Source organism: Phoca vitulina, unplaced genomic scaffold, assembly GCF_004348235.1.
Source record: "Phoca vitulina isolate PV1807 unplaced genomic scaffold, GSC_HSeal_1.0 scaffold64, whole genome shotgun sequence".
In the NCBI taxonomy this organism is placed as follows: domain Eukaryota; kingdom Metazoa; phylum Chordata; class Mammalia; order Carnivora; family Phocidae; genus Phoca; species Phoca vitulina.
Genome location: NW_022589767.1, coordinates 770,180 through 794,943, shown reverse-complemented (window position 1 = coordinate 794,943; position 24,764 = coordinate 770,180). Strand labels below are relative to the sequence as shown.

General features: G+C 42.3%; 1 protein-coding gene across 1 annotated transcript in view; it reads right to left on the bottom strand.

Moving 5' to 3' along the window:
• Nucleotides 1-579: 579 nt before the first annotated feature.
• The window catches only part of LOC116624091, a 47,939-nt gene continuing 23,754 nt past the window's right edge, over nucleotides 580-24,764 (bottom strand). Inside the window, 1 exon segment of the mRNA XM_032391717.1 lies at nucleotides 580-1,141. Coding sequence (XP_032247608.1) covers nucleotides 580-1,141 — 562 coding nt within the window.

Sequence of the window (24,764 nt, the reverse complement as noted above, 5' to 3'; positions counted from 1 at the left end):
TTCTGTGAGGAGATAATGTTTCCAAGCATCGAAGCAGTTCTGAACATCCATTGGATTGGTCTTCTTGGCACACACAGAGGGTTTTGCATGTAACTCTTACCTAAGAGAGATGACTGCTTCAGGCATGCATCAGGGAGCTGCGTGTAACCCTTACTTCGTGGACATGACAATCAAAAAGATGGCTAGTAACAAGTGCTAGCGAGGATGTAGAGAAATTGGGACCCTCATGCATTGCTGGATGGAATGTAAAATGGTGCAGCTGCCTTGGAAAACTGTTTGTGCCTCAAAACATTAAACATGTAATTACCATATGACCCAGCCATTCCAATCCTGGATATACACCCAAAATAATTGAAAACATATGCTCACACCAAAACTTGAGCACAAATGCTCATAGCAGCATTATTCACAGTAGTCAAAAAGAAATAACCTAAGTGTCTCCCAACTGATAGATGAATACACAAGATGTGGTATATATGAGCAATGGATTTCCTCTTTTGGTTAAAAGTTAACTTAGGAAATTTTTAAATTTTTTGGTGGTCAAATGATCCTTTATTGAAATGTTTTCCTTTGTAGTTCTTAACTAGCGGGGCATTCCACCGCACCACTGTTGACGTCATCTATGACGTCATGAGGGTGGCGGCCATCAACATTGCAGCCCACAGACTGGGATGTCCCCAGGATCTCTTTAATGGCTCCAGAGAGTTCTCTGGCTAAAGAACGGTGCCACATCTGTCGGGCAATGTTGACAATCTCATCAAAAGTGATATTTCCACTGTGCTTCATGTTTTTCTGCTTCTTTCTGTCCCTTGGCGGTTTCCTTGAGGGCTTTGATCATCAGGGCAGAGGCAAAGGTCCCACTTCAATCTGGGCCTGTCTGTTCTGAGTGGTCAGTTTCACCGTCATCCTCAGACCCTTCCAATCACCGGCTGCCTTGATGAGGTCATCACCAAACTCTTTTGGAGACAGACCCAGCCGGCCGATCTTCGGGGCCAGGGCAGACGTGGCACCGACTTCGCCACCGGTGCACCTCAGGTCCACGACTTTGATCTCGTTGGGGTCGAACTTAGGCGGCGTGGCGGAGGCGGCTGGTGTCGGATGAACCCGGATTCGGGGCGGCCCAAGACAGCTGCACCTTCGCCTGCTCCAAGCCAAAACCCAAAAACTTACATTTTAATTTTAAAATTAATTTCTCTTGCTTTAGACTGAGAGAGAACATGAGATAATCTGCTCAATTTATGATGTCCCCAACTTCCGGCAAAATATTAAATTATTATAAATATTTCAGGCATACAAAAAATGAAGGCATATCGTTTTGAAGCATGTATAATTTTGAACATATTGACTAAATCAAACATGTTTATTAAATTACTCAGCTCTCTATATTTATGTATTTATCCTGCCTGTCAAAGAGTCAAACATGTTGGGGCGCCTGGGTGGCTCAGTCCTTAAGCGTCTGCCTTCGGCTCAGGTCATGATTCCAGGTCCTGGGATCGAGCCCCGCATCGGGCTCCCTGCTCGGCGGAGAGCCTGCTTCTCCCTCTACCACTCCCCCTGCTTGTGTTCCCTCTCTCGCTGTGTCTCTCTGTCAAATAAATAAATAAAATCTTTAAAAAAAAAAAAAAAGAGTCAAACATGTTAAAATTTCCCACTACAATTGTGTTTCTGGAATTTTCTTCATGCGTTTCTATTGTATTTTGCTCTGAACATAGTGTTTATGGATAAAATCACATGACTCATCATGGTGCAGCTTTATCGATAAAATGGTGGTCTGGGGCTTACTTACTGCTTTTGCCCTACATTATATTTTGTTTAGTATTACTTCTTGCTTTGTTTTTATATTCATTCCTCAGTATATCTTTGCCTATCTGCTTTCAACTTTTTTTTTTTTGTCATTTTGGCTCGAGTATGTTTTGTAAACGCATGACTGTATGTATCTACGTGTGCATGCATAAGTATGTATTTAACCAGTCTGAGAACTACTGTCTCTTGATAGGAGAATTTAAGAAGTTCAACCCATTTTCATTATTATAAATGTACCTGTTACTCTAGCACGTTATACATATGTTTTGTTTTTATTCATCATTGTTTTCTGAGTTACAACTGATAGACTATGTTTTGTTTTGCTTATAACTTCTTCAATAACTTTTGAAATTATCCAACCACATTTCTCAAATTTTCAATTGAATAAATCAAAGAATGAGTACATTTAACAGCATAAACATGAAACCATATGTGCATTGAAAAACATCACAAACTAAAAGATAACTAACTGGGAAAGTTAGTTGCAAACGGAGATTGGGCCCACCAAAATGTAGTACCAGCCGTAGAGACACAGAAGAGAAACAGACAATGCACAAAATTAAAAAAATTAAAAGATATAAAAGTCATACAAAAATAATCAAAGTCAATCGTAATCAAAGCAGTTTTTGAAAAGCTGGAAGTATTCAAAAAGTTCTTTACCCTTTGACCTATCCATTTTTATTCGAGGGCTCAGTCCTAAGGATATAACTATAAACACAGACAAAAATTTATCTTCTAGGCTGCTTATCAGTGTTTTAAAGAACATTTTTTTTTTTTTTAAATTGGACACAATCTGAATATTTGTCTATGCCAGTTAGCTTCTTGTAAGTTGCAAGGAGCAGATACATTCTCAGGTTGTCCTTTGTGTTGCAAGAACATATGCAAAGCAGAGAAAGAACAAAATAATCTCATCAGCCACAGAGCCAGGAACAGGACACGCAGACCTCAAAGAGCACTAAAAAGCTATTCTGATAACAAGCAGCTCTATTAAACTTGTTATCTTGTCCCTTAAAGAGTCGATGTCTGTTGCTTTCTAAGCAAGGCTCTCCTATTGGGATGACCGAATTTCTCTCTGTTGCTGCCTCTTCTGCTTCCAGTTCTCTTTCCCCTGGCATCTAACTCAGTTTCTAGGTTATTAGCTCTCTACAAGCCTCTCTATCTTGTTGGCCTTTGCTTACTCGTGCTGTGCAGTCTTCCAATAGGTTTCTCATTACTAAGGCTCTCTGATTCAGGATCTATGTGCAGCCAAATTAGTAAAAAGATTGACATTAAACACAGACCCAATCACGCTGCTTACAAAAGTGTTTACTCTGTAAGTATTAATGCTCTTGAAAGCGCCACACGGATTTCAGGCTACTGTCTTAAGGTCTTTTGTAATTTTATTTCAAGTTTTTCCTAAAGAAGAAAGCCATGGTAATTACAGAGCCCTCGGGAAATACAAAAAACATACAAGAGAATGAAATGACCCACAATCCCACAATCCAAAGATGGCAATTAATGACATTTTGGTGTTTTTCTTAAAGCCCTTTGACCTGCCTGAGGTAATTTCTTTTCCCCCTTTTTCTCCCTAATGTGAGGGGGGCGGATTCTGTTATTTAAATAACCAAAGATTAGAATATTTATGACCAAATATAAAAATGAACTAAATTATACATTTTTGATTATGTGCAACATGGGAGATCCAATATGACCAAAAATAGGGCATCAAACACTTTTAGTATCTTTCCACTTAAAATACAACTTCAGGCCTCCAGTCCTATTCGCTTGTTGCTTTTGCATAATGCTGAGCTGAACCTTACCTTGAAATTGCACATGAAAATGAAGTTTGCCCGGAGAATTCATGGTGTAAATGGGAAGACTAGGGACATGTTTGACCTATGTAAGGGCTCTCAAGGATGTTTAAACACTTGAACGGCATTCTTAAGTGTTTATATACTCATTAATTACTAGTTTTCAATGACTCTTCTTCTGCTCGTTAGTTTGTCAAGTAGAGCAAAGAATAGGGAGAGAGGAAAATAAGTTCACATTCTGAGGCATGCTTCATAATCCCAAACCAAAGCACGCTATCTAGTGTTTTCTTCACTTGGCTTAATGGTCCAAGTTGTGTCTAGAGTTACTAAATAAACATTTGTTGAGTGAAACCAAACCATTGAATCTTCGAAGTCCCATTCAAGATGAAGAGCATAACTCAAGATTTAACTCTCTCGTCCTCTCCTTTAGGAAGCGCTGTCTGGCGTCCAACCAAATTTTACATTCCTTGACCACATTTCTCCTAACAAGCATCAGTCTCTTATTCTGGCTTCTCTGTAAGTCTTTGTTAGTAGAGTCTAAGCTCCATTATTACTGTATTTTCAATTTATAGCATAATATTTAGCCCCCAACATTTTCTCAGTGGATGTTCGTTGGTTGAGTGGATACATCAACGTGCAGGCTACTGGTTACATTAGAATTTTTAGATTTCTAAAATTTGAGACCATATTCTTTTATTCTCCATTTCTTTTAGGGCTTGCTATTCTGCTTTTGTGAGGTGGTGATTACCCTAATGATTACGTGAAGTCATTATACTGGGTGAAGCAAGACACGAAGAGGATCTTACCAGGCAGCTAAAATAGTTCTCAAGGAAAACCATAGAGGTAGATCTGTATGTGTGGGCAAGCTATATCTAAATTTGGAAACTTTGTACAGGCACTAAGCAAAACCGCATTGTATCAACATTATCGGGTAGAAATCAATTCACATTGTCACAATTAAGCTAATCTATTTTAATATATTCTGTAAGGCAGACTTATCCTTAATTAGAATACTTTTCAATCTTTTTCATCCTTTTCAAGTGGTAAAGCTTTTATTAAGCCAAGAATATAAAATCTTTTTTTTTTTTTAAAGATTTTATTTATTTAATTGACAGAGAGAGACACAGAGAGAGCGGGAACACAAGTGGGGAAGTGGGAGAGGGAGAAGCAGGCTTCCCGCCGAGCAGGGAGCCCAATGCGGGGCTCCATCCCAGGACCCTGGGATCATGACCTGAGCCAAGGCAGACGCTTAACTGACTGAGCCACCCAGGCGCCCCAAGAATATAAATTCTTAACAAGGATCTAACATCTACTAAATATTTTTAAATTCTCTTTCCTTAAATTCTCAATACATTTTATACTTCTTATTTGGCACTTTTCACAGTGACCAGTCAGTGGCATAAAGGGTGTATGTGTTTGTGTCCTCACAAAAGAATGAACACTGAGATGGTAAGAACCACTTTCTCATTAATATGGTACCACCTTTATCCTATATTAATACATTTCTCGTGAAAGAATCATGGTAATTTTAATCAAACCAAAATAATCTCATTTCTTTGCAGAGAATCACTGCATAATCATTCTAGAAAAGGCAATACTATAGGAATAAAAACCAGATGCCAGGGGTTGGTGGAGGGGAGCAGTGGTTGACTACAAAGAGGATTCATGGAGGAATTTTCAGGCTGATAGAACTGTTCTGTATGATACGGGGTGGATAATGAGTCTGAATTTGTCAAAATCCATAGAACCATACATCATAAAGAGTGAACTTCAATGTATACAATTTTTTAAAAGATCCACCAGAGGGGCGCCTGAGTGGCTCAGTCGGTTAAGCGTTTGCCTTCAGTTCGGGTCATGATCCTGGAGTCCTGGGATCGAGCCCCGCGTCAGGCTCCCTGCTCAATGGGGAATCTGCTTCTCCCTCTCCGTCTCCCCCCTGCTCGTGTTCTCTCTCTCTATCAAATAAATAAACAAAATCTCTCAAATAAATAAATAAAATCTTAAAAAAAAATCCACCAGAATGTTGGGGGATCCCAAGACGGTATGCAGACTTTGACAGATGGATCTAACTATATTACAAATGTATGATAGAACATCAGGAAGGGGTTGGGGGAGAAAGAGCTCATCTAAGTAACTTTGGAAACCACTGTTTGGACTTGGAATTATCAGGCTAAAGACAAAAGCTGCTATATGCAAACACTGTTCTCCAGTTAGTAAATTTGTTCCTCATGGGGTTATGAGTTAACAATTCTGAAACTGTTTTACATGTAAAGTGAGTAATAATGGACAAACAAGATGATGGATAATGGGGGCCAGGTTTTCCACTATCAGAGAGGGAAGTTATAGATAAGCAAAGGGAAGACAGTAGAAGAAACCCTATGGTACTAGATTAGAGTCAGGGACACGAATATAAACTCATATTTAATTTTAAATACATATATCTCATATATCTCCATATTTAAATTATGAACATATATAGCATACATCAGTATGAACTCGTATTTAACTTTAAATATATTAAATATTTGAATTAAATACATATTTTATAAATTAAAATTTAGAAATTAAGTTATATTTAAATATATTTAAAGTTAAATATGAGTTCATACTGATGTATGATATATATGATATATATATTCACACAGACGATATAGAAATAATAATAGTTACATGTATAAACATGGATTGATATATTTTACATATGTTATTTATATCTTATATATATTACATATTATAATAGATATAGAAATAATAGCTGTATCTCTATATATTATATATTATAAGAGATATAATAGATACAGAAATAATAGATATGTGTAGAAACACAAGTTAATATATTTTTCTTTTCTTTTTTTTTTTTTAAAGATTTTATTTATTTATTTGACACAGAGAGAGAGAGAGACAGCTAGAGAGGGAACACAAGCAGGGGGAGTGGGAGAGGGAGAAGCAGGCTCCTGGCTGAGCAGGGAGCCCGATGCGAGGCTCGATCCCAGGACCCTGAGATCATGACCTGAGCCGAAGGCAGACACTTAACGACTGAGCCACCCAGGCGCCCCAAATTAATATATTTTTCATATATTATTTATAATACGTTATTTATGTATTTTTATGACGTCATAAGACGTCATAAGACGTCAACTTTATGTACTCATAACTATATGTATTTTATATATCTATATATTCTAGTTCTGTTCCAGAGAACTAGAAACAGTGACACCCAGTATAGGATTGCCAGAGAAAATGCAGGAAGCCCAATTAAATTTGAATTTCAGAAGAACTGAATATGCACACATACATAAATCTCTAACTGAGCAAAATATCTGTGGAAGGGTAATGCCAGGGAACTGGAACTGAGTGGCTGGGGACTGAGGGGAAGAAGGTTGCTTTTTGCTACACACCCTTTTACCTAATGCATATGTTTCCTACTCACGAAATAAACAATTCAAAAAGCAAAAGCTTATAGGTGCCTCAGTAAATAAAGATATTCTCTAAAAATTGGGGGGGAAATAACGTTTTAAACCTTCTCTGCGTTTTAGGGAAATCTTGTACGATTGTTCTGTAAGCCCCAGAACCCACTGTTCTCTCTGCATGAGTAGGTGTTTTCTGCCCTTCTGCAGACAGCTTGTGGTCTTGGGCAATGTAACCTTTCCTTCCCAGACCTTCTTCCTGGCATAGAGGAAGGGAGACAGGCAGAGGATCTGGACGGGAAGACAGCAGGAGGATGTGGTCCCGGGGATAATGGCCATTTAATCAAAGTCTCCCCTTGAGTTAAGAGAAGTGAGACTCTTATTCTCAGCTGTTGACACATGACAATCCCTTAATTAAACTCAGCCTGGCTACCTGTGCCAATCATCTCAGGCTAGAGACAAGGCAACATGCTTTACATGATGTAAAGGAAACTGTTTTTTAACGGAGGGAATAATTAGCCTGTGCAATTCACTGTCACAGAATCACATAGAGACAAGGTAGCTTATTATAATTTTAAAAAGATAAAGAAAAAGAAAAGGCAAGCTTTCAGCCCGACCCGGGTAAGAATGGCCTCCACAGTGACAGTGCAAGCCAGGGTGAAGCTTCCCAGGTCTCTAGAGGCATATGGTAATCGTCAGAAAGGAATGCTGAGGTCAAGTGGGATTTCTTCCCACTGAGCAAGCGCAAAAAACGGTAGACCAGCAACACTGCGGGGGGGAAGTGGGAGGGGACTGTATGCCTCCTGCAGGGCCGGCTACACCAGAGTGGTGAGCCAGAGATATGAGGAGAGAAAGTAAATAGTGCAGCGAAACTTCTCTTTTGGTTCAGCCTTGCCACAACAAAAGGACCTGCCAAGGCTTGGCCAGCGGGCTGGGCTAAGAGAGCCGGCTTTCTCTGCTGTCCATGGAACTGACTGGGGCTGAAGTCCCTGAAAAGGGAGATGGAGTGTCACAGCCCGACTGTCCTTCGCCCAGCTCAGCAGACATGGAGCATGGACCAAGCTTTCCTCCCCTTGTAGGGACCGCCGCCCTCCTCAGGAGAGACTTCTATGTAGAGGACAACGCCCTTAGTTTGATATGAAAGTTACAGGGCTGACGAGCAGAACTCTTGACGCCTTTACTCCAGTCTTGTTTCCTGAACTGCAGGAAGTCATGTAGAAAGACGTCAACTTTATCAAGCCTTGTGGGGAAAAATATAGGTATTCTTCTCCATGTTCATGTCCCTCTTCTTTGCTCTCGCTTTTTTTTTTTTTTTAAAGATTTTATTTATTTATTTGACATGGAGAGAGAGAGAGGGAGAGAGCAAGCACAAGCAAGGGAACGGCAGGCAGGGGAGAAGCAGGCTCCCCGCTGAGCAGGGAGCCCCATGTGGGGCTCGATCCCAGGATGCTGGGATCATGACCCGAGCCGAAGGCAGACACTTCACCGACTGAGCCACCCAGGCATCCCTCTTCTTTGCTCTCTTACGTGAAGGGAAAACTTCCTCACCAAGTGCTCAGATCTCACTTCCTCAACAGGTGCTCAGATCTCACCGCCTTGGTAAGGATCGGCTGGAACTCGGCATCCTGCACTTGCGTGTGGGCAAGAAGAAAAACACTTAAAGACCCCTCACCTCATGTAGCTCAGAGAATGCAGTGCCTGCACCATCCCTTTAAAACAACGCCAACACCACCAACTAAACCAGGTCTTTGATACTGCGATGAGCTTCAGCCACAGATACCTTTTCTTTCTCTGGTTTGTGTTGCGGAGAATGGAGGGTTGCCCCTTAGCAATTGTATTGCTTTCCTCGTGTTGCTATTTGTCAATGCTTTTATACGATTTCATTTCTCCTGTGCGGCTGGCTGGCGAGGTTAGCACTGCGCTATTGGTAACAAGCCACCGCGTCTGCCCTGTGCAGCCCCAGATTCTTCTTTGCTGAGGGAAAAGGAATAATAATTGTGAAAAGGGGTACGACAAAGAGAACAGCCCCAACACGGGGGTGGGGGGGAATGTTCCATAGCTTCATGATGACTCACCTATGAGGTCTCTACCTTCTGTGTTAGGGCTTAAGTAATCAATCATCTCCTCCACCTCAGTGGATTGGAAAGAAGGCTTGAAATCAAGAGACTTTGGTTGGAATTCTGACTTTGGCACTTGTATTCTTAGTACAAATTACTTAATATCTCTAAAATTTCATGTCACCATTTATAAAATGTCATTAAAAATGGTTCTTGACAGGGGCACCTGGGTGGCTCCGTAGGTTAGGCGTCTGCCTTCCCCTCAGGTCATGATCCTGGGGTCCAGACTACCTGCTCAGCGGGTAGTCTGCTTCTCCCTCTCCCTTTGCCCCCTCCCCACCCCTGTTTGTGCGCTCTTGTGCTATCTCTCTCTCTCTCTCTCAAATAAATAAAATGGCTATCAACAAAGATGTTGTGAGGAAGAAATAAAGGACTTAAAATTCCTGCCAAGATCATTTTCTCATTAAGTGCTTGTTGAGCCTGAATGAAATTGCTCCTGAATCTTAGCATTATCCTTTTTCAAGTATCTAGATTTGTTCTTGTCAAAGACAGTTTCTGACTGTTACAGGTTTGCAGTGGAAGGGAATACCCCACAGAGATGCCGAAGTAAGTTTACAAAGGGTTTTGAAATATTCAGCAGGACAGGTCAGTGGTAGAAGAAAAGGATTATTCGGGGAGGAGCTGGTATGTCACTCCTTATGTGTGTGACTTGTAAACGCTTAGTAAGGAATCAGTTACACTATGGCATTTGATACTTCTATGTTCAACAAGTGTTAGTGGACTTAATTTATTAGCATACAAAAAGGACAAAAAGCCAATCGTTTTTCTATCTGCTTATAGCTTGATAGTTTTTAAATTCTTATGCGAAAAAATAAATTCTTATCCATTTTAAGAAATCTCATAGAAATTTTATTTTCAAATTCTAAAAAAATGATTCCTCTCCAACACCCTTGAATACCTTTGACAGACTAGATTAACATCCCCTTTCTCTCGAAACAATATTCATTTGAACATATTTGGCTAAAAACATGTGGAATTCCTAAGTAAGTTTCCCTTCAGATAATACAGAAAATCATAGAGTTTGCAAACTCTATGTTAAAGACTCTTAGGATTTAGTAAAGAGGAGAATAAAAAATGTGTATAACTTTCACTTTGGCCTAACTTCCTGTGATCCCTAGTTTCCTGGCCCAGATGTTAAAGACACAAAAATACCATTGTCTATGGGGCACAACTTCTCAAGTTGTTTCTACCCTATTGCATCAAGCACAGGATCATCTTCCCCAACCCATGCTTTCTGGGCTTCCCGCTGCAGCAAGGCCTGTCCTTGCAATGCCCAAAGCCGCACATGGGCTCATGGGCTCCATCTAGTGTTCACTACTCAAATAATCCAAGACTCAGAATGTTTTTGAGGTGGGTTATATGACATTTGATCCAACCTTTGTTTTGACCTATGGGGAAATCTAGACCTAAGGAAGTGAAGCAAAGCATGCTTGGCACATAGCTGGGTAGTGGTAGAACTGAAGCTACACCTCCAAGCCCCCTGTCTCAGCTACATTCACTGTATTCCCACTCCCACCTGTCCTCCTCCTCTGATTTTACCCAGGTACACACTGTACAATGCAGTTTGACAACGTGTTACTCTCCAGGAATGTAAACATCTCGACATTCAATTCTAATGTAAAAATAAGCAGGACACATAAAAAATAACTTTTGAAATGATTATAGATATAGCAATAGAAAAAGTTATATACTCTCACTGGATGTATGTAAAGGTTAGTATGCTTTTTTTTTTTTAATTTTTAAATTTTTTTTTAGAGAGGGGGTGTGGTGAGGGACAGGGGGAAAGAATCCCAAGCAGGCTCCACACCCAGTGTGGAGCTAGATGCAGAGCTCGATCTCATGAGCCCGAGTTCATGACCTGAGCCAAAATCAAGGGTTGGATACTTAACCAACGGAGCCACCCAGATGCCTCAGGTTAGTATGGTTTAAAATTCAACAGTAAGCTTTGTTGAATTAATGAAAGGCACAGCAGACTTTGGTGTAGGAAGAGTCAGTGGAGGAGATGGAAACCCATTATCTTCTCAAATATGAAGGAGTAGATAAGAGGTAGGAAGTTCCTAGGATGGGACGTTTCAGGAATATGGAATATGGAAATAACAAAAAAGCATTCATATGATAAAGAGGGTGGTTGGAGCCCCTAGGCAGATATCAGGAATTTTTAAAATATTTTTTTCTATTATCTTACTTATTGATAGATTGTTAAAGGGACTGTATAAGTTTTGACATATATTTACACCAAGAAAGCCATTGCCATGGTGGAGATAATGAATATATCCATCACGCCCCAAAGCTTCCTGGTGCCCTTGGTAATCCTAACTCTTCCCTCTGGCCCCTCCCTGCTCAGTCAGTGATCTGCTTTCTGTCACTATAGATGAGTTTGCATTTTCTAGAATATTAATACATTTAGAAGTTTTATTTTAAAACAACTTCAAACTCAGAAAAATTGTAAGAATAGCATAAGAACCTCTATACATCCTTCATCAGTTGTTAACATTTCCCACATTTGTCTTATCGTTCTATCTGTATACTTATGCATATTATTGTTACTATTTTTTTTCTGAACCAGTTGAGAGCAGGGCAGACATGATGCGCCATTACCTTTTATTACTTATAAACAAGGACACTTATATAACCAGAGTGAAACCATCAAGATCAGGAAATGAATATTGCTGTAATATTGCCCTCTGCCAATACACCCATGGACCCCTTTCAAATTTCAAAAGGCATTTCAGTAATGCTCTTTATAATTTCAGAACCCAACCCAGGATCATGTGTTGTATTTAATCATTATGTCTTTTTTACTCTCCCTCAATCTGGAACATTTCCTCATTCTTTCCTGGCTTTTCACAACTTTGACTTTTTTTTTTTTTTAAAGACAACAGGCTAATTACTCTGTAGCATGCCCCTCACTTTGGGTTTGTCTGATGTTTTCTCGTTATTAGATTCCAGTAATGCAGTGTTGGCAGGAATTTCATGGAAGGGATGCTGTGTTTTCTCAGTTTATCAGAATAACTTAATGTGGGTTTATCTTGTTACTGATAATGTTATATTTTATCATTTGATGATGATGGTGTTGACTAAATTTGTCCACTTTAGTTAATTAGTAAGTATTTTGTACTCATTACTTAATAAGCAGGTAAATATTTTGGGGAGCTCTTTTGAGACTATGTCCATATCTTCATTAAATGTTCACATGCTGGTTTTAGCATCTAAGGATTCTATCTAAATTAGTTATTACTGTGATGGTTGCCAAGTAATGATTTTCTAATTCCATCATCCCTTCTATATTTATTAATTGGCCTTCTACCATAAAGTAGAGCTTTCTCTTTTCCCTCACATTTATTAGTATTATTTATATCCATATGAACTCATGAATTTTGATTTTTTCAGTGGATTATAATCAGTTAGTGTCATTATTAATTTTGATGTTCAGACCGTCCCAGAGTTGGCCAGAGGGAGCCCCGTTATGCTGGATCCTGTGCCCTTGAAGCATGTCCTCCTACTTCTCTGAGTGCTTCTTTACTTCCTGGCACATAATTTCCAGACTCATCTTGTTCTTTTCCTGTCTTAGCCTTGGAACCAGACATTTCTCCAAGAAGCCAGAAACTGAGATTTGGGTGCCAGGATGCTCATGGCAACCGGGGTGCTATTGCTTCTCAACCCTTCTAAATGTGCACGAGTAGGACATACAACACATCTATACGCGGATATCTATTTCTATATAATCTCTCTCTCTTTTTTTATTTTTTAATTTTTTTAGAAAGAGAGAGTGTGAGTGGGGAGAGGGGAGTGGGGAGGGGAGGGGAGGGGAGGAAGGAGAGGAAGAAACATAAGCAGGCTCCACATCCAGCATGGAGCCCGACTCGGGGCTCAATCTCATGGCCCTGCGATTGTGACCTGAGCCGAAATCAAGACTCAGATGCTTAGCTGACTGAGCCACCCAGGCGCCCCAACATCTCTCTCTGTCCCCCCATCTACCTCACCACTGCATTATCTATCTTAAAAAACCATGACTGCAAACCAATACCTCCAATTCCAGTCCAATCCCACAGTTTCTCCTTTCCACGCACGTTATGCCTTTCTCCAGCAGTGAGAAACTGCTCTGGACTGTCCTCTGCCTATTTACTCACTTGCTTATTAATCCTCTTGCATGAAACCAATCTCCCAGCTGTGCCGGTCCTGCTCTGCAACCCAACTCTGAAAAAGGGAAGGTAAAACAGGAAATGATTTCTCTCTTCTCCTTCCCCATTCTCTACATGCACAGTATTTAATTTTCTCTTTTAAATATTGCCCCAATCCATTCTCTCCCCTCGGCTCTACCCCCACCGCCTGAGTTCAAGCCTTTGACAGGTACTGCTTCTCCTGGTCTTGCCTCCCAAAGCAGCCCAGACGATCTTTCGGAACACAATGTGACCCATTATTCCTCTCCTTTAAACTCTCCAACGACTCCCCATTGCCCACGGAGTTAAGTGAAACTCTCCTAACCTGCCGTGACCCAGCCCCGGTCTGCACCTCCTTTGTCATCTCGGCCTCTCCCTCCCTTGTACCTTCAGTAGAAATAAATTTGTGCAGTTGTCTGCATATACCACGCTCCGTCACTGCCATTTCTGCGTCAGGCTCCTGTGATTCAGCAACTCCTGCTCCTGGACCTGCCTTTACAAACCCTGCTTAGGTGTTTCTGCCCCCAAGAAGCTTCTCTTGACACCCTTTCTCAACAGTTAATTGCTCCTTTCTGCTAGTCCTATTCCTTGTATACACATTTATGACTGCCCGTGTCCCTCTCCACTATGTGTTTGCTTACATGGCTGTCTCAGTCCAGGGGGCAGGAAGAAACTCATGTGCCATTGTAGTTCTAGGATCTAGCCTAGTTTCTGCCGTGAGCTAGATACTTAATAGATGACATGGCAAAGGAGAATTTAGGGGTATGGCACTTTCTTGGCTTGCCGGATGATGCATGACTCCAACCTCTGCCTCTGTTGTTACAGGTCCTCCTCCTGTGTGTCCGTGTCTCTCTCCTTGGAAAGACACCAGTCATATTGGATTTAAGGCCCACCCTAATCCAGTGTGACCTCATCTTAACTTGATTATCTGTCAGGACCCCATTTCCAAATTAAGTCACAGTCACAGGTTCTAGGGGGACATGAAGTCTGGGAGGACACTATTCACCCCAGTACATGTAGCTTTCACTGGGGGCAGTGGGGAGCACCCCCTCATTCAGGACACATGTCACATGTCAGGCCTACCCTGGTCATGGAGAACGTCACCGCCTTCGCCGTTGTTCCCTAGCTTCTCACCCAGAAAGGAACACTTGGAGAAACAGTTGTTGAGAATCCCTTGTAAAGGACATCACACTAGCATAAACAACTAAAAGAAGTTTCCTTCAAAGGAGCCTGTAGAGATCTGGCAATGAATGTTTCAGGAGCAGCGCCAGTAAGATGGGGATTAGAGCACGGCTATAGACAATGTAGCAACCGTGAGCCCAGAGGAGACGCTCTTTAGGCAACTGGATAAAGTAATATTCTTAAAGAATTTGCTCAGAGGGCGCCTGGGTGGCTCAGTTGGTTAAGCGACTGCCTTCGGCTCAGGTCATGATCCTGGAGTCTTGGGATCGAGTCCCGCATCGGGCTCCCTGCTCGGCAGGGAGTCTGCTTCTCCCTCTGACCCTCTTCCCTCTCATGCTCTCTGTCTCTCATTCTCTCTCTCTCAAATAAATAAATAAAATCTTTAAAAAAAAAAAAAAGAATTTGCTCAGAGACCAGGATTGAACACAGTTGTTACTTACTCCACCCGCCAGCCTGCCCCTGAGATCTGAAGTCATAGGAAACATAATGAACTGAAATCAGCAGGGACTCTCCCTCGGCCCCGCACGCAGTCCCGTGACCAAGAGATTGGTCCGGCTGAATCCTCTCAGGGTGTTTTTGTCTCCTGTGGGCACTTTTACCCCTAAATCCCAGATCATGGCTTCTAGTATCTAGGCTGCCGAGATCTGTTACTGACTAGCAGAAGGCTGTAAAGGACAATGCGGGGGGTGAGGGGTGGGGTGGTTGGCGGTCAGGGTTTACCGAATTCTGCTGCTCGGCCTGTACCCACCCCTCAAAGCTCTACCCACCACCCCCCAACCTGGCATCTGCCCAGGAGCATACTGTCCCCTGCCGCTTACTGCTGCCACGAATCCAGGAAACGGGGGTGGTGGGTGAGAATGTGGAAAGTGATGCTGCAGGGGTCAAACGTAGAGAACCCTCTAAACCATTTGAGAAGCTGCATTCCCAAGGCATTTGCCAAATGGATTTCAGCAGGAGCAGTAACAGTAACAGCAGCTGTGGCTCCCCCCAAAAATCCAAAGCAGTGTTAGTCTGTGCAATGTTAACGCCATTGTCCCATGAATACTTTTCCAAAGAAGGCTGGAGGCAGGTGGCTCCCCGCCAAGGGCACCGAGCTGCAGGGAAAGGAAGAGTAGGAAGCTGTGCGTTGTATGCTGCTTGCTGATCAAGAGTCATGCTGTTTCCTGTGCTAAGGGAGCTGTGTGGTCTCCGTGGGGCACTGGGAAGCCTTGGGTGGGACCGCTTAATCTTAGGTCTTGCTCATCATTGACTTAATGCTAGCTTTATTCATTTCATTATACGTTTATTGTGTTTTTACTGTGTTCTGGATCCTGTGCTTAATCATAGAGGGCTCACAGAGAGCAGTTAGGCTGCCTTTGTCCTGAAAACGCTCACAGCCCGCCACGTGGTTGGGATCAAGGTGGGCTGAGCACCCACTAGACACATGGTGCAGGCACGTGGGAAACAGAGAAGCAGAGAAACAAAGTTCGTTTTGTTTTAAAAAATGGTATGCTTCCCTACCAAAGCATACAGTCTTCTTTTTTTTTTAAAGATTTTATTTATTTATTCAACAGAGAGAGACACAGCGAGAGAGGGAACACAAGCAGGGGGAGTGGGAGAGGGAGAAGCAGGCTTCCCAAGGAGCAGGGAGCCCGATGAGGGTCTCGATCCCAGGACCCCGGGATCATGACCTGAGCCGAAGGCAGACGCTTAACAACTGAGCCACCCAGGCGCCCTGCATACAGTCTTTTAATTGTAGAAAGTACAAATGTTATTGTTTAATATTTAGGACGAATTGTTGAATTTGTAGGTTTTAAACTGGCCCGGTAATGGGTGTGAAAAATCTGTACATAATTAACTCTAATACAAGACAGAATGTGATCAATACCATAAGGGAGTGCCAAAGTGCCGAAGTATTGAGAGACAGAGGGACCCCAAAAAGCCTTAATGGAGGAGGTGCTGACTGAAGTGGCCTTTGATGGACAGGTAGAAGGGGTTGGAGCATGTGGTCTCTGAATTCATTCAGACTCTTTCCCACTGATTTGCTGTGTATTGGCAGGCGGAATGGGGAGGATGCTCCAGGCAAAGGGACTATTTGGGGAGCAGAGAGGCACGCTGCGGGAACCGAGTTTTCCTTTATGCTTGGAGAAGGTTGCAGCAGGACGGGTTCTTTTGGACCTCCTTTCCTCTTTTCAGTCTCAGGCCTTGTTTCCAACAGGAAAGTCTGGAGAGACTGCTTTCCTCTCCAAAGGGCAAGGTGAAGGCTGGCGCGGTCCACCTGTACCTGGCCCTGGTAAAGTAGAGAGAAACCCCTGTACGGCTTTCTTGTTCGATGTGCTGAGCACTCAGCTCCACTGTCAGTGTTCCTAGACGGCTCTGTGTACTTAGAGCTGACCTTTACAGAGTGACATTTGAGCATGCGGAGCCGAGCTTCCTGTGCAAAGTACAACAAGTTCGTGACGGTGTCCAGAGCTGCAGACATTCCTATTTGTCTGTGAGCTGCATGACTAATGTGGTTGGCCTCATTAAGAATGAAGTGGGCACATGAGAAAGTTTTCAAGGGCATCAACTGGTGCTGTGTGGACAGAGGAGAGCCACCTGTGAAAATTTCCCAAAGCTTCTTCCTGGTGCACGGTAGACTCTGGTTCAAAGTGTGCTCTTGTCCGGGGCGCCTGGCTGGCTCCCTCGGAAGAGCTTGTGACTCTCTCTCTCTCTTTTTTTTTTTTTTAAAGATTTTATTTATTTGTTTGACAGAGAGAGAGACAGCGAGAGAAGGAACACAAGCAGGGGGAGTGGGAGAGAGAGAAGCAGGCTTCCCGCCGAGCAGGGAGCCCGATGTGGGGCTCAATCCCAGGACCCTGGGATCATGACCTGAGCCAAAGGCAGTTGCTTAACGACTGAGCCACCCAGGCGCCCCGAGCTTGTGACTCTTGATCTCAGAGTCATGAGTTCAAGTCCCGCATTGGGTCTAGAGATTACTTATATAAAGACAACTTAAAAAAAAATAAAAACAAAAAACAAAGGATGCCCTTGTCCTCAGCATTTTATGCATCGTGGTGCAGATCCACACCCCTGGGCCCAGCTCCCGATATGGTGCTGCTCTCCTCTCTTCTGGAGAATCCCTGTCTTTCCCTTTGTGCCCTTAAGTGTTACTGAAACTCTCATGTGCATTTTATTCACAAGGTTATGATGGCTTCTTCCCATCCAAATTTATTTCCTCCTTGATCTCATTCCTTCTGCCCTATTTCCGTTAAGGGTGAAAGCCAATATCATCTACATAAGGAAATTTCTATTTACTTGAAGGGTTCAGTTCTTTTTTTTTTTTTTTTTAAGATTTTATTTATTTATTTGTCAGAGAGAGAGAGAGAGAGAGAGTGAGCCCAAGCAGGGGGACAGTCAGGCAGAGGGAGAAGCAGGCTCCCCGCTGAGCAAGGAGCCAGATGCAGGACTTGATCCCAGGACCCTGGGATCATGTCCTGAGCTGAAGGCAGATGTTAACCAACAGAGCCGCCCCTTGAAGGGTTCAGTTCTAGGAGTCATGTGCCCCAGTGACAGACATTCTGGGTAGTCACAGAAAAAGAGGGAGGTATGCATAAGCATACCATAACAAACTCAACAGAGCAGTTTAAAGATGAAGATGGTTCGTGTTACTTTTTAAGGAGTTCGAAGATAAAACATTTGCAAATTTAAAACATACTTACACATGTATTCCTCTTGGGGACTTGCAAACAGAGTTTTGCAAAATAACTCTGGCTGCCAGTTAAGACTGGAAGAAAAGTGTTAGATGTTAAAAACTGTTAACTGTTCATGGACCAACATAAATTGAGTCATGGGGTGGGGGGTGTGTTTACATTTGCATTTACATGATACTGCTTATCTCCACTCCTCCTTTGAATATGCACATTGACTTTGGATTTCTGTAAGATTTTCCAGCACATTGTATGTGAATGCAAAGATGAGGGAAGAGAAGCTGATTTGGTGGTAAGAAGCTAACTGTGTGACCATGGCCATTTATTCGACCTCTTCCAATACTTCTATCCTTACTTTTAAAATGAGGAGATTGGACTAAGCATCTTTCCATCTTTAGCAATCCGAGATTAACAGGAGAGAACACTATATAGAAGAGTAAATATAGTAGACTTTTGAACAACATGGGTTTGCACTGCGCGGATCCATTTACATGTGGATTTTTTTTCTAGCATTACAATACCGTACTGTAAATGTATTTTCCCTTCCTTATGATTTTCTTAGTAGCATTTTCTTTTCCGTAGCTTACTTTATTGTAAGAATACCGTATATAATACGTGTTACATACAAAATATGTATTCATCGACTGTTTATGTTATCGTAAGGCTTCCCATCAACAACAGTCTGTTAGCAGTTAAGTTTTCAGGGTGTCCAAAGCTATTTGCAGATTTTCAACTGCACCGGGGTTTGGCGCCCCTAAGGCCCATGTTGTTCAAGGGTCAACTGTCGTGTCTTAGGAACCAGTACTGGCTTTGATCCTCACAGCTGTGTGATCTGAATGAGATCATTTCTTTTCCCCGGACCTCACTTCATCTGTAAAATTATAAGATTATCCTCTATAGTCTTTATTCCCCTCAGCTGTAATGTTTTGTGATTTTCCTCAGTTAGGGTAGAAGTCTTACCTTTCCCTTTTTGCATTCTACTCCCGCTTTGCGGGGAGAGGAGAGGGAGCTGGGAGAGGCCTGCTACTAATCATTAATTTTCCCTCCGTCCCTCTCTATTTTGTCCTCTCTCTCTTCCCCCTCCTCCGCTTCTCCTTCCCTCCCTCCCCTACTGTTCTTCCAGAAAACTGGGAAAGTCTCCACATAACTGACTTTGCAGGCCTAGCTTTCCACAGTGAATTCTGAGACCTGGGTGTGGGCGGGAAGAAGAGTAGAAATCCTTAGGTCTTCGCTTTGTTTTTAAGACAGTTTCATAAGCCCTGTGACTTGTAGGTGATGAGGCTTTCTGGGCTGTCAACACTTTGAGCCTTGCATTGCTTAGGAATACATTTGGCTGAAAGTGATACAGAAAACCTAAGTAGCAGTGGCTTTAAAAACCAGAGGCTTATTTCTTCCTCAGGCAATAGTCCAAGGTTTGCAGTAGACGGCTGGCTTGGCAGCCATGAGCCATGAGGTCCTCAGGATCCCAGGCTCCTTTGGCCCCCCATCCCACCATCCCTGGGATGTAGCTCTTGACCTTTTGATCCAGGCCAGGTAATTCAGAGGGGAAGTGAAGAAGAGGCCTGGAAACTGCCACCCTGCACTTATGCTCACACCCCAATGGGCAGATGACAGCCACATGACCACACCCAGCTGCAAGGGAGGCTGGGAAGTGAAGCCTCCTTTCTGGGTGGCCAGGTGGCCAGGTATCCAGGCAAAAACTGAAGACTCCTGGGGGTGCCTGGGTGGTGCAGTCAGTTGAGTGTGGGACTCTTGGTTTCAGGTCAGGTTGTGATCTAAGGGTCCTGAGATCAAGCCCCACATCGGGCTCCCCGCTCAGAATCTGCTTGAGTTTCTCTCTCTTCCTCTCCCTCTGCCCCTCCCCCCATGCTTGTGCTCTCTTTCTCTCTCTTAAATAAATAAGTAAATCTTGAAAAAAAACTGAGGACTCCTGTCACCTGGGGAGAAAGGGAAAATGGGTATTAGGGTCAACTAGCCATCTCTGCTCCTACATCCCTTTGGCTAGCAAGTCCCGGATATATTCCCTCAATAGTTAGAGGGGAGGAGGCGTGAGTCCTGGGATTTCTAATATCCAGCATGCTTTTATTTCTCTTCATTCTTTCTTGTCCTAAAAGACTCTTGGCCACTCCTTCTCGGCAGTGCCATGTCCCAAGAGCTCTGAGCCATTCATGTATTTACTTATCTACACACGTTCGTGGAGTGCCTGCTCTGTGATGGGCGCTGTATTAGGCGAGGGGACCGGAAGGATAGACAAGGTCCTTCCCCCGAGGAGTCTGCAGTCCAGCAGGCAGAAGCGGACATGTAGACCAGTTGCCCTTAATTGGTATAGAAGCACTGATAGATGCTTGAACTAGGTATAGTGGCATAGAAAATACAGGTATAAAAAAGAAGTAGGGGGGCCTGGGTGGCTCAGTTGGTTGAGCGGCTGCCTTTGACTTGGGTCATGATCCTGGGGTCCTGGGATTGAGCCCCATGTCTGGCTCCCTGCTCAGTGGGGAGCCTGCTTCTCCCTCTCCCTCTGCCTGCCACTCTGCCTACTTGTGCTCTCTATCTCTCTGTCAAATAAATAAATAAAATCTTAAAAAAAAAAAAAGAAGTAGTTAATAATAACTTCAAAAACAGTTATGAAGGAAATGCTTCATAAAGGAAACCTCCATTAAACTGAGTGTTTAAAGTTAAATTCCAAATAAATAAATAAATAAATAAAGTTAAATTCCTTGGATGACGGGGAACAGGGCATCCCTATCTTTTTTCTCCCTTTTTTACTTCCTCTCCCGTGACTAAGATGTTTTGCTTATAACCACCTGTATGGAAATAGAACAACTTGGCTGCTGTCCTATTAAAAATACAGTATCGTTGGCCAAGTTCAAGGTACCAACTTGCATATTCGTACACATAGCAATTGCTGTAACCTTGCCTCTTAAGAAAACTGGACCAAATAATTACCAAAGCCGATCAACTACAGAAATATCCAAACCTTAATTCTAGGTAAAGCTTACAGAATATGCCACAATGTAAACTCTGGTGGTGGTGGTGGTTGGGGGTGTCTACAGAATAGGTAAAGCAATCACTTTTACATGGAGAAATTACTGGCTTCTATACATAAGCAGTTGTAAGCAAGATAATGGAATATGGCTTCACATTTACTGAATTGTTGAGCCATTGTCTGCTCAACTACTAACAATCAGTTTAAAGAGTTTTTTGTTCCTAATTATGAAAAGGGGAGTGAAAGCTGAAACAGAGACATTGATGAGCAATAAAACTTGATGTTTAAGAGACTATAATTTATCACCCACAGTGTGAAATTTTGGAAGATTAAAAATATGTTGTTCATTTCACCACAAAAATTCAAGACTGCTTAAATTCTTTCAGTTAAACCAGCCAAGTTGAACTTTCAAGTTCTTACAAATTCTTCCCCATGAATTTTTGTTGATTGACCAAGTCAGCAAGAGCATTCTCCGTTTTTTTCCTGAAGTTTTAAAATAGCATTTTTCTATATATAAAACTTACCTTAGGCTTCCTTATGTATTATTTCTACTTTACAATTTTAAACTCCTTGGAGAATTTTTTTCAAGTATAAAATTCAATTTTATAAACATGTATTCATTACCTAATAAAGCAAGAGAAACTATATAAAGCAGAGGTCTACAAATTTTTTCAATAAAGGGCCAGAGAGGCAATATTTGAGAATTTGCAGGCCCCATACAATCTGTTACAGATTCATCTTTGTTTATGTCTTTTTTTAAAACAACTTTTAAAAATGTAAAAACCATTCTTAGCTTGTGGACCATACGAAAGTAGGCCTCATTTGACCTGTGGGCTTTTTGCCTCCCTCTGAAAAGCCTTGATTTGAAAAATTTTACATACCTACAGGGGTGCCTGGCTGGCCCAGTCAGTGGAACTTGTGACTCTTGATCTCAGGGTTGTAGGTTCGAGCCCCTCCTCCACCGTTGGTTGTGGAGATTACTTTAAAAAAAAAAAAATATATATATATATATAAAAAAAATATATATATATATATATATATTTTAAAGATATTTATTTATTTGAGAGAGAGAGAGAAAGGGAGAGAGAGACAAGTGGGGTGGGGAGGGGCAGAGGGAGAAGCAGAGGCTGAGCAGGGAGCCTGACCTGGACTTGATCCCAGGACCCTGGGATCATGACCTGAACCAAAAACAGATGCTTAACTGACTGAGCCACCCAGGCACCCCTAAAAAAATAAGATCTTTTTTTTTAAAAAATAGAAACTCTTACATACCTACAAATAACTATAATACAAAGCAGATGTGTGAATGCTATTCAAGAGATGTACAAAACGTGTGAGTATGCAGAATCTGGTCCTTTTCCAGTGTTATCCTTCCTAGCAATGGCATCGTGTGTAGCCTAAGCAACTAAGGAAGACTCTCTGGGGCAGGATGGCCTGGATGGGGTTCAGGGCTGGGGCAGGGAGGAGCCGCAGCAAAGATGGAAGATGAGTTACAAACACGGGCACTGATCAAATAGGTAAATAAATTAAGGATACTGGATACTGTCTGAGAAAGAAGTGACAATACAGGAGAAAACCAAAATCATCCCAGTGATCCATGGTGTCAGACTGAGTTTGGAAGTATCAGTAAATTCATGGTTTTCAGTAGGTAGGTGGATAGACAGATATAGGTATAGATGTAAATGTGATTGTGTGTATGAGTTTGTGTCTGGGTGTATATACATGTGTGTGCTCCTTAGCTCTGTCCATTGAGAGGGCCTGACAGCTGCAACAGCTCAGTAGCAATGAACCCACCTCGTGTCCAGATCGTCACTTCTAAATACTATTTTCATGTGAAAGACACCAGGACTCCTCAAAGTATTGGCCGAGTCCAGGGCTAGGTAGAGAAAATACAAGATGGGCCTAGAATATCTCGCTGTGCCCCCAAACAAGGAAATGTGCAAAACAAACAACAACAATAGCAAAAACAGCAACACTACAAACTATGAAAAAATGGCAAAGGGCACAGGAAGCCAGCTTGAATGGGCACCCCCTTTTTATTAAGCCTTCAGATGTTTCTAAGCCTAGTGGTCTGTGGACCTCACTTTCAAAACCACAGGTCCAGCCTCTGCGTTGTCCCATTTCTGGTCATTCCCTTCCCCTGCATTGCAGGTGCGACAGCGGTTCTGTCGGCTGAACCGGTTTCGGGTGATTAGGAAAGTCAACAGTGAACTGTTTGCAGAGTACTTTTAATAGAGTGGGAATCTGTGGAAAGCAGATTACAATGGGCTGAAGAACAGAAAGAGTCAGAAGCAGTTGAAGAGTTTGTTCTTGAAAAGACAGGAGGGAAATAAAATATGGGCAAACACACTGGGAAGGTTTGAGGTGGAAAGGTGGGACCTTGCGGGACTAGGGGTTGGAAAGGCCCATGTGGTCAAGAATGGAGACAGTGGTGGGAGTCCTGTTATTTGAGACAACATGGATAGATCTTGAGGGCATTATGCTGAGTGAAAAAAGTCAGAGAAAGACAAATACTGTGTGAGCTCACCTACCTGTGGAATCTAAAACAACAACAACAACAACAAAAACCCACCACCACCACCAACAACAAAAAACAACAACAAAAATAAAAAATCCAAACTCATAGAAACAGAGAACAGATTGGTGGTTGCCTGGGTGAGGGTTGGTAGGGAAGAGGGATGGGCAAATGGGTGAAAGTGGTCAAAAGGTACAGATTTCCATATGTAAAATAAATACACCTGGCGATGTAATGTACAGCATGGTGACTTAGTTAATAATACTGTATTGTGAGGAGATTAAAAGGTACAAACTTCTGGTGATAAAATAAATAGGTCCCAGGGATGTAACATACAGCATAGACAGATGGTGACTGGACTTGTGGTGATCACTTCGTAATGTATATAAATGTGGAATCATTATGTTGTACACCTGAAACTAATATAATACTACATGTCAAATACATTTGTATGAAAAGATACTGTATTGTATGTTTGAGAGTTGCTAAGAGAGTAAATCTTAAGTTCTCATCACAAGAAAAAAAAAAATTTGTAACTCTGTGTGGTGGTGGATGTCAATTCAGGGCAAACAAGAGAATGATTGAGGTTCTGGCTGCTTCCAGAATCACAGTCTTAAAATTGGAGGGATAGAAGAGACAGATCAAACTCAATTTGGTGCTTAGATCCCCTCTGTGACATCCCTGTCAACTGATAGGAAATTATTATCCCTGGGCCACCCCTTCACATTTTCGGCCAGCTCGGACTGTTCTTCCTCTCTGTAATTTGCCCCACTGTCTAAGCATGCTCTGGGGGTAGACCTTATCCACCTTCTACATGGGAGCCCTACAAGTGCTGGGAGATGCCAAGCTATTGCCACCAAGTCTTCTCCAGGGTTAGCATCCTTTCTGATTAAAGGTCTTTCATGGTCTTTCTGATGATTCTTTATTTCATGTCCTGCCTTTATTCCTGTTTCCCTCCTCAGATAGGATTGTGGTTTTCTTTGTTGTATATCTCCCTCTTGTAGTTCTCATAGAACGGCTTGATCAGTGCAGAAAAGAGCAGAATCACTATCTTTTAACGTCTAGATGTGGTAATTTTGCAAAGATAGCCTAGAATTACATTAGCTTTTGGGGTGGGAGAGGGGTATGGGAGGTAA